At 54.6% G+C, this 10535-nt stretch overlaps 1 protein-coding gene across 1 annotated transcript; it reads left to right on the forward strand.

The window, feature by feature from the left end:
• The first annotated feature begins 4200 nt into the window (after positions 1-4200).
• On the forward strand, positions 4201-7977 carry CPLANE2 (ciliogenesis and planar polarity effector complex subunit 2). Its single transcript, XM_080801884.1, has 6 exons — positions 4201-4306; positions 4712-4860; positions 5856-6008; positions 6535-6659; positions 6904-7040; positions 7275-7977. The coding sequence occupies exons 2-6, from the start codon at positions 4749-4751 to the stop codon at positions 7522-7524; spliced, it is 777 nt and encodes a 258-aa protein (XP_080658010.1). The 5' UTR covers positions 4201-4306; positions 4712-4748; the 3' UTR covers positions 7525-7977.
• The last annotated feature ends 2558 nt before the right edge of the window (positions 7978-10535 follow it).

The raw sequence follows: 10535 nt of genomic DNA on the forward strand, positions 1-10535 counted from the left end.
CTGCCAAGCAGGCCTTGCACATTCCAGGCTCAGAAGAACTCTGGGGATGATTGGGCAGCTCAGCCCCAAATTTTATATTTAAACAGGATCTGGACATTTCCAGTGTGCCCTTCCTCTCTACCCTGCTGTCCTGTTTCTAAGTGCAGTTGCCTGGTTATTTGATCGCAGTCCCCACCAGAGTATGGGATCCACAAGGGCAGGGTCCATACCTACTTCCCAGTGGTTTTCCCAGCAGTCTTCCCAGTGTCTGGCCTGCCACAGGGTGTGTTTGTCCACACTTGACAAGTACCCGTCTGCATCCCCTCAGGCCTGGGATGTTTGCTCAGCTTCCTAACTGGTCCTCCTTCCAGGTGCACCCTCTTCAGGCCATTTCCCAAGCTGCAGCCACAGCCAGTCAGCCAACACATTTCTGTCGAGCTTTTACTGGGTCAGACATACTCTAGCTGGTAGAGATTATTATGGGCCGAATTGTGTCCTTCTGCCCCTCCCCGCCCCGCCAAATTCTTATGCGGAAGTCTTAACCCCTAGTACCTCGGATTGTAATCATATTTAGAGATAGGGTCTTTACTGAGGTGATTAAGTTAAAACCAGGGCATCAGGGTGGGCTCTGATCCAGTATGGTTCAATGTCCTTTTAAGAAGAGCAAATTTGGACTCAGACTTACACGGAAGGAAGGCAGTGTGAGGACCTGCAGAGAGTATGGTCACCCACAAGCCAAAGAGAGAGGCCTGGAGGAGGTCCTTCCCCCCACCCCTACCAACTCCTTGTCTATCATTGCCAACCTCCAGAAATGAGAAAACACATTTGTGTTGTGTAAGCCACAGTCTGTGGGACTTCGTTACTGCAGGTGGGGGTGATATAGGGATAGAACAGAACAAAAAGGCCCTTATGCTCATGAAGCTTATGTTCTGGTGAGAGAGACCGACAATAAATTTAAAATTTCAGAATCAAGGGGTGCCTGGCTGGCTCAGCTGGTAGATCATGCGATTCTTACTCTGAGGGTCGTGAGGTCGAACCTCATGTTGGGTGGAGAGATTACTTTAAAAAAATCTTTAAAAAAAAAAAAAGTGAAATTTCAGAATCATGAACAGGATGATGTGAAGGAGTCAGCTGAGGGAGTAAGGGCATGTCCTTGAGTGGGGGAGGAGGCAGGGCCCCGCACAGGTGGAGCAGCCCACCCGCAGGAGGTTAGAGGGGGAGATGTAGAGAGCGCTGTGCCGGGCACTGTGTGGGAACAGAAGGCCGGGCTCGCTGGAGTGCAGTAGGCAAGGGGAAGAGGGTGACCGTTGAAAGCACGAGGGGCCAGTCACAGAAGGCCTTGAAGTCATGAGGTTTGGATTTATTCTGAGTGCAGTGAAAACTACTGGAAAACTGTAAGCATGGGTGTGACATTGCCGGATTTACACTGCTTAAAGACTACTCTCGTGACTCTGTGGTATTCTAGAAGGCAAGCTGGGACACCCTGCAGGACACAGCTGCAGTGTCCAGGCAGAGGAGAGAGAGAAACATAATCCCACTGTCCCTTCACCACTTATCCTCCCTGAGCGTCCCATCCCCCCCTGCCCCGGAAGTCCTGTGTGTTTGCCCCCCTGGGCCATCTATTTCAGGTGACTGTCCCTCCCTGCTTTGATAAGTCCTCTCCAGGCCTTATGGGGCCTTGTCCAGAAGGTGCTCGATCAACTTGGGGGATGGAGAGAGACCAAACCATGAAGAAATGAGTGGATTAATCAGGAAATTTTACACCAGAAGGGCCTTTAGATAGATGGCCAACCTGCTTCACCTTAGGCCTTAAGAGGAAAAGCATCTTGCTCGGGGGACCCTCAACTTAATGGTCAGAGTGGCCACAGGAAAGCGGAACTCACCAGACCAGAATGGTCCTCAAGCATCCTCTTGAAATGAAATTCTGACCACCTCACTCCCAGCTCTAAACCTCCACTGGCTTCCTGCTGCCAGCACCAGTGTTTACGTGAGATCTGTGGCCCTGCTGTGGACTGAATTGTGTGTCTCCCCTCTCACCCCCCACCCCAATCCATGTGGTAAAGCCCTAAGCCCCAATGTGACTTCCTGGGAGATAGGCCTTAAAGGAGGTAATAAAGGTTAAAGAGGTAATCAGGGCGGGGCCCTGATCCAGGAATACTGGTGTCTTTATAAGATGAAGACACCCCAAGAGCATGTGTACACAGAGAAGGTGGCTGCCTGCAAGCCAGGAAGAAAGCCCTCATCAGAGACCACCCCTGCTGGCACCTTGGGTTTGGACTTCCAGCTGCCAGGACTGTGAGAAAATAGATTTCTGTTGTTGAAGCCACCCAGTCTGTGGTGTGCTGTTACGGCAGCCCCCGCAGACTGATTCAGAACCCTCCTTGTGAACTGCCCAGGGCTCTTGTTAAATGTGCAAGCTCCGAGACCTGTCCGGCCCCCAAAGCAGAATCTCTGGAGGATGGACCCCGAGAATCCATGTTTGGAACAGGCTCCTGTTGCTCACTGAAGTGTCCTTTCCGGGGCTCCTGAGGGCAGCGAAGGCTCATTCCCCTAAGAACCTTTGGCCGCTAGCTCCTCTGATCACCAGCCTCCCTCTCCGTCCAAGAGGACTTCCGCTTCGGCCTCCAGGTGAACCGGCAAGCTCATTCTGCCAAGTTGCTTCGTTTCCTTACACTGTCCCTGAGCCCTCCAAGAGTCAAGACAGAGCAGGGCTAAATGTGAAGTCTGGAAACTCAGATAAGTGAGATCTGAGCCCTGCCACGGAGGGAGAACACTCCACACACTGTGACCAGTCCTGACTCTGGGCAGATGCGGTAAGACCTGCAGGAAAGGGAGCCGAGCAACCTGGGAATGTGGGCAAGAGTTTGGAGCTGCAGAATCCCATAAGAACTGGTGTTCAGTTGCTGTGTTTCTGCCTGGCTGTTGTGGAAGCAAGCTGAGAGCAAGCGCCCTGTCTCACACGGCCACATCCCCTCTACTCTCTTGGACATAAGGAGCCACAGTGATTTGTGGGTTCATGGCCCTCTGGCCGCTTTCAGCATTACCAAGAAGAGCCCTCTAGTGCTGGAGGCAGAGGGTAAAAAATGCAAGACCCGGTCTGGCAGGACAGATGTTCAGAGTCTAGTTTTCTAGACTTAGAAGACTTACTTGGGTTCCAAGTCTAGTTTCCCCACTGACCATCTGTGTGATGTGACCCCAGATAACCACATTGTCTCTGAGAGCTTCCTTGTCTGTAAAAGATAAGGATAATATTTCCTCCACAGGCTTGTTTATGAAATTAAATGTGGTCGCCCCTATAAAGCGCCCACCGTCTGGCACTTAGTTAGCCTTCAATAAAAGTTAACTTATAGATTATTCCTTACAAAACAGGGATTTATCCAATGTGAAGGCCCTGAAAGAAGATACTGGTGAAAATCAAGCATAACAGACAATCTATCAGGAACGACCCACCCACACCCAGTCCCACTAGCGGGCATTTCCTGAGCGCCCACCTTCTGGAAACAGGCCGGTGCCTGTTGTTGGAACAGCGGAGAGGGGCTGGCTGTAGGCATCAGTGCTGAAATATCAGCTCCAGGAGGGGAGCAGGTCTTGGGAGCCTCTGTATTGCCAGCGCCAGGGGGCGGGGTGCACGGACACATAGTAGGTGCTCAGTAAGTATTTGTTGAATGAATGGGATGAATCAATCAATAAATGAATGACCGGCCAGTATAATCCTGTGGGCCTCTGACTCATTTTTAAGACCTTGAGCAAGTCCCTTGCGCTCTGAGCTGCTGGTACCCCACTTGTGAAGCCAGAGGTGTTTAACTCATCATTTAGGTCCTGCGAGCAGAATTAACAGAGCGATAGTAACAGCAAGAATAGTAACTTACTGAGCACTGCTATGGGCCGAGCGCTGCTGTAAACAAAACAAAACACCTCAGGAGGCAATAGTATTTTGCCTCCACTTTATTGAAGGGAGATTGAGGCACTGAGAGGCAGGGAAGGCTCCTGGAGACGGGGGAGTTGATCAGTATTTGGAGGAAAGCCTGGGGGATCGGATCGAACAATGAAGAAGAGCCACGGCCGAGAGGGGAAGGCTCTGTCCTGGGTGGAGCCGCCGGGTGGTAGCGGCGGACTTTAAAGTGGGGCCAGCCCCGCCCCGGCGTCTCCCTGACAACAGCGTCCGCACATGCGCCTCAAACACCGGCGCCTGGGCGGGCTGCGGGCTCCGAAGCCGGATGCGAGCCGGGCGGAAGGTACCCGAGAGGGCTAAGCGGTGGTGGCGCGGGCTGGGCTTTTAAAGGGACCAGCTCCGTCCTGGCGCGTCCGCCGACGGGACCCGCTGATGGTGAGGGCTGGGTGGCCCAGGTAGTCGGGATCGAGGCAGAGGAGAAGCTGGGCCATGTAACAACCCCGCCCGCCCGGAGATGACAAGGGAGGGGAGGGCTGTGTAAATGCCCCACCCCCATCCCCGGCAATTAATGGGATGAGTATCCCCCAGGGAGCAATATGGGGAAGAAACTATGGGATTGCACCTTCCGGGTAATAAGAGGGAGACGGGGGTTGCGTAAGTCCCCAGGACCGTGAAAGGAAGCCCGGGTTCCAATAGCGTTAATGGGGATAAGGGTGGGGCGCCATAACTGATCCCCCATCCCAAGGAGGGAGCTGGGGCTCCAAGGGAGAGTCAGAGAGCAGGTTGAGTGGGATCACAGGTCCAGCTCAGGATAGTCACCGTCTCCCATCCCCTACTCAGCATTCTGCCATCTCCCTACCCCTCGAGTCGCCCAGCCATGGCCAGACCACCTGCCCCAGGCTCGGTGATTGTTCCAGACTGGCACGAGAGTGCTGAGGGCAAGGAGTACCTGGCTTGCATCTTACGCAAGAACCGCAGACGGGTGTTTGGTAAGTGCCTGACCCCCAAGCTTGTCGCCTGTCACTCCCTGGTGAGAACAGTGTCACCTGTTGTTCCCTGGGGAGAACAAAGAAGTAGGGCAGTGAGGGCCTGCTTTGCTGCACTCTTCAACCTTGGGGACCCCTGGAAGCCCTATCCCTGGGGCCCCCACCCCCGAATCACCTTAGAGCTAATTCCATCATCAGAGCCAGGGACATGGAAACAGCCGAAATGCTGCCAAGAACCACTGTCACCAGAGAGGCTGTTGATTGAGTTCTCACCCTGTGCCAGGCCCTCTGCTGGGCACGTTATACAACAGACTCCCAATTACCCTCAGCAGTACACCTTAAAGACTTCTCCAAGATCCAGCCTAGTAATCAGAGGCATGCCTCTTCTACAACCTGCTATCTCTAAGACAAGACATTCATGTTTCCCAGGATGAGCCAACTCACCCAGGGTTGGGCTGACATCAGCAGAGGGGCCTGGCATCTGCTGTGGGGGCTCATTTTCTGGCCAGAAAATGAGAGGGCAGCTCACAACTTAGGACTTTCAGATCCCAAGCCTATGGATGTATCATAATTCTTTTTTTTTTTTTTTCAAATTAAAAGCATTCATAAAGATCTTGATTTATTGATTCTACTGAGTTTATTTGTAGTAATTGAGAATATTTTTGCTAATATTTCTCCATTGAGGAAAAACTTACGAAAAACCTTGCCTTTACATGTGGAAAATCTAGAACATGTGATAATAGTATCAATAAAAACAATCTCATGCATCCAACTTCAAATACAAGTAACTCGGTGTTATTTGGAGTAGGCCTTGGTGCAGCTCATAGAGCACAGGTGAGCTGTGAGCTTCTTAGAACTCATCCAGGGACCCCGCTTGTGTCCCAGGCCTCTGTAATAAGCATAGAAAACCATGGCTGGCAGGCACTGAAAAGCTCTTAGAGTTGCTGGATATGATGGGGCAGACCTCTTGACCCCCTCTGGCTCCCTTCTTGTTCCAGGGCTGCTGGAGCGACCAGTGCTGCCCCCACCCGTGGCCATTGACACAGCCAGCTATAAGATCTTCGTGTCTGGGAAGAGTGGCGTGGGCAAGACAGCGCTGGTGGCCAAGCTGGCTGGCCTAGAGGTACCCGTCATACACCATGAGACCACTGGTGAGTCCAGCCAGGGAGGCCTTGCCTGGAATGGAGGAGAGACTGGCCCTTGTCCCACCATTTACTCTGCAACCTTGGAAAGTCATTTCACTTCTCTGAGCCTACCTCTGGCTCCTCTGTTCAGCAGAGGTAATAGTACCAACCCCAAAGTACTAGAGATAGCACTGAGCTGGCTCAAGAGAGGTGCTCAGGGAGCACTACCCTTCCCTTCATGTTTCCTCCCACTGGACGCTGATTGGCCAGCAGGTTGCAACATTATCCAGTATCCAGTACCTTTGGGTCCCCCGTGCATACAAGTGAAACTGCTTCGTCATGGCTAGGGCTAGGCTGCGTCTCTCCAGCAAACTGGAGGCTTATCTAGGCAGACGTTTTCTCCCATCAGACTGAGAATTCTCTCAGGTCAGTGACTCTGCCTTCGCTCTCAGGCTGGTGACCCACCAGGGACATGTCTTCTTTCTATTCCTTCCTGGTCCCCTTAACCCTCTCCACTCTGCCTTCCCCACGCTGAATGGCTGACCCTCCCCAGGCATCCAGACCACCGTGGTATTTTGGCCAGCCAAGCTACAGGCCAGCGACCGTGTTGTCATGTTCCGCTTTGAGTTCTGGGACTGTGGGGAGTCTGCACTCAAAAAGTTCGATCACATGCTGCCGGTGAGCAGGCAGGTGGGCCTGGGAGGGTCCGGGAGGAGCTGGTTGTCTGACGTGGGCTTTGGAATCTGAATGAGCTCAGCCTGCCTGATCTGCAGGAGCCAGATCTGGCCATGGGCTGAGGGTACTGCCCCAGGTGGGAGAGCTCTGAGGTGGCAGTGGGGACTGGTCCTGCGGAGGGAGGAAGTGAGCTGAGACTTCTCAGGGCCTGTGGTTATAAGCCTCACATCAGCTTCTCCATACCCAGGCTTGCAAGGAGAAAACAGATGCTTTCCTTTTCCTCTTCTCCTTCACCGACCGTGCGTCCTTTGAAGACCTCCCTGGACAGCTGGCCCGAGTAGCAGGCGAGGCCCCTGGTGTTGTCAGGATGGTCATCGGCTGCAAGTATCCTTTGGGTGGCCCCTAGGACAGTCAGAGGCCACACTTGGCAAGGCATGGAGCAAGGGGATCAGGAACCCTGCCTCTGCCCAGCTGTGGGGTCTAGTCCCATGGACTTTATCTTAAAGGCAGCAGGCGTGCTCCACCACCCCCGCCACCATCCCAGGGAGGAGGCCTGAGGCTGGGGGTGATGAGATGGTAAGCAGAGGTACCCGGCCAGGCTCCTTGACCCTCCTCCAGATTTGACCAGTACATGCACACAGATGTGCCTGAGCGGGACCTCACAGCCTTCCGGCAGGCTTGGGGACTGCCGCTCCTGCGGGTGAAGAGTGTGCCAGGGCGGCGGCTGGCAGATGGGCGCACTCTGGATGGGCGGGCCGGGCTAGCCGACATTGCCCATGTGCTCAATAGCTTGGCTGAACAGCTGTGGCACCAGGACCAGGTGGCAGCTGGCGTGCTCCCCAACACCTCTGAGAATGCCCCAAGCTGATCCCTACTCCCAACCCTCACGTGACCCAAGGCAGAGGGCAGCAGCCAGGTCCTAGGTCTGAGGCAGGAATGTCTGATCTCATCCTGAGGACTGGCCGGAGGGCCCTGTCGGGAGGATGGTGCCTCCTGCCCCAGCAGCACCTTCCTTGCAGAATTCATGGCAGTGAGATGGGGGCACAAGGCTCTGTGGGCCAGTGGTCTGAGGGCATCCGGGTGCCCCTGGTCTTCTCCTTCTGACCTGGGGGTCTAGGCCCTGGAAGCTGAGGAACTGTAGGGACAGGGCCCCAGGGCTCAAGCTTCTCCCCCAGCTGCCTGCCGTCCTCCCCCTTTCTGCAGCACCCAGAGAGGGTGACTGGGAAGAGGGGGTGTCCCAGCTGGGCCTGGACCTCAAGTGACTTCAATCAAGAGCCTACATTACAGCCATCTGCTGTAGCAGATAAACCCTGAAATCTCATTGGCTTAACTCTATAGAAGTTTTTTTCTTGCTCTGTCTCACGTCAGTTGGAAGTGAAAGGTGGGTCTAGGGGCTCTGCTCAATGAACTCATGCAGAGACACTGACTCTGAGGTCTTTAACATACGGCTTCCTGGTTTGGCCTGGGGCATCAACCCCTCATCAGCCCACTGGGAATGAGCGCAAATGGAAGATTATCTAGAAGGTCTCCATGGACCTGGCCTCTGCCCACCTTCCATTGGCTAACACATAGTCCCATGGTTACATGAGGCTGCAGGGCATGCTGGGAAGTGTAGTCCACCAACATGTTCAGGAGGCGAGCCCTCTCTGCAGCACCTTTCTCCATCAGGAAGGTGTCAGGATAGGCTTAGAACAGGGGCCCCACCAACCTGGAGAATCAGAAAATTCACTATACAGGGCCAGGGACTGGACCAGGTGGGGTCAGGGAGTGAGTTGCCCTGTTGGGCAGCTCTGCCCTATGGAAAGCCAGCAAGGGCAGGTGAAGGAACATGAGTGAACTTGCCCATTCTTGTGTCTCACATCTGCCCCATCTACCAGACACCGGTGAATGCATGCTGCAGTATGGGGGCGGGTGCTGATGAAGAGGGCCTTATGTGTTCTGACACCCCCTGATGGTGGGCTGAGGCCTGGCCTGAGTCTGAGCCAGCTGGAAGGGACTAGGGGCCCAGGTATGTGACCCCAAAAGTCAGCTGACCCTTGGAGCCCCCTCTTGAAAAGGCAGCATCAGCAGCTCTGTACGACATGCAACATGGGATCAACATGCAAGATCCCATCCTAGCACTCCTTCTAAAATGCTGCCCTCCACACATTTACACACCCCCTGCTGACGTGCACAGGAGGTTCGTACCTCCCCACTCTGGCTCACACTCCTGGACACCCTGACTGCCTGCATGGTGTCTACCATGTCTGCCACCCTGGGCACTACCCCTGGGTTCGTCACCCCTTCCAGGACCTAAAGGGCTGATTTTAGTGCCTTCTTACCCCCAAGTCTGGTTCAGAGCTGAGACCCAAGCTTATCTCATACCCCAAAGGACTATTCCTGGGCAGAAGGCCATGCCTCACAGTGGCCCAGCAGGTGCCATAGACCCTCCCATGGTAGGCTTCGGCTCTGCTTCCGGGCAGTGAGGTCAGCCCATTCTCTGTTCTTAGCTCCAGTAGACCCTACCCCAGCAGGCAACAGAAAAGCTTGGGAGTGGGACCCAGAGAAGGTGGCCTCTGGGCCTGAATGTGACACCCTGCCCCCCCCCCCAGGCACTGGTACCTGTGTTGTGAGCACCAGCTGCCCTACGTCCAGCACTTATCTCTGGGCTTGAATATCCCCCAGAAAGGAAGCTTCTGCATCCTTCTAGGGTACCAGCTCTGCACTAGCAGGCCAGTTTTCTCCTGGTTAGCCCTGCTCCAGTCAGAGAATCACCCGGTCACACTCCTTCACCCTAAACCAAGAGGTGAACAATTCCCTTTGCTGTTTTCCTCTGTAAGGACAAGGTGGGGAGGGTGGTGGGACGGGCAGCCCAGCACCTGCCATCCCAGCCCCACTTTCTCAGCCCCTGGAAGCCCAGCCCTTGTGCCACGTCAGCCTGCTGCTCCACGGTAGTGCAGAACTGGGAGCCTGAGGGAGGAAGGAACCGCGAACCATTATTGTAATAGCAGGTGGCTGGGCCTGCAGTGTGTCCTCTGGGCAGGGTTACAGGGAGATCGAGAAGCGTGTGTAGACACACTGTGTGGATTCAGGCCAGCTTCATGGGCCTGACACGTGGGGAGTCCACAGGGTCCCACACTCAGAGGGGCCATCCCGCCTGGTTTAATGCTCTGCTGTTGCCATCCTGAAACTCTGCACACCACAGATTATGCAGCAGGTCCTGTGTGTGTTGTCCAGGGAGAGGGTCTGGGGTCCTGATGAAGGCCCCCTCTCAGGGCTTGGAGAGAGAGGCCGCTTCAGTGAAGTGTCGCAAGGCTACCAAGAAGTTGCCTTCTTCCCGCTTTGGTGCCAAAAATTCCACCATTAGATCACAACAGGTCAGGGGCGCCTGGGTGGCTCAGTGAGTTAAGCCTCTGCCTTTGGCTCAGGTCATGGTCTCAGGGTCCTGGAATCAAGCCCCGAATCGGGCTCTCTGCTCAGGGGGGAGCCTGCTTTTCCCTCTCTCTCTGCCTGCCTCTCTGCCTACTTGTGCTCTCTCTGTCAAATAAATAAATAAAATCTAAAAAAAAAAAAAAAATCACAACAGCTCAAAGGCGAATACCTATCCACTCACCCCACCCCCTCCATTGGCCCTGAGGGTCCCTGGGAGGAAGGGGTAGTGACTGTGCCCCACAACAGTTCAGGGGTGGGCCCTGACTTAGAGGGACCTTTGGGAAAAGAGTAGCCATGCTTGCTGGCCAGGGCCCTGGAGCCACTGAACTTTGGGGCTCCGGAGGGAAGCCTGGAGGAGGAGGGACCATCTCCTGAGGTTAGGGTGCAGGTGCGCTGAGCTGTGGCCCAGCCCTGCTGCCGATCTTCCCAGAGTCAGGACTGACCAGCCCCCTCTTCCTTCCCCAAACA

Source organism: Martes martes (genome assembly GCF_963455335.1).
Source record: "Martes martes genome assembly, chromosome: 4".
Classification (NCBI taxonomy): Eukaryota; Metazoa; Chordata; class Mammalia; order Carnivora; family Mustelidae; genus Martes; species Martes martes.

Bases quoted from the DNA above. Each gene is read 5' to 3' on its own strand.
- CPLANE2 (XM_080801884.1), top strand. From the start codon at position 4,749: ATGGCCAGACCACCTGCCCCAGGCTCGGTGATTGTTCCAGACTGGCAC. The intron at 6,660-6,903 runs GTGAGCAGGCAG...CTCCATACCCAG, and splicing joins AGTTCGATCACATGCTGCCG to GCTTGCAAGGAGAAAACAGA. The intron at 7,041-7,274 runs GTATCCTTTGGG...ACCCTCCTCCAG, and splicing joins AGGATGGTCATCGGCTGCAA to ATTTGACCAGTACATGCACA.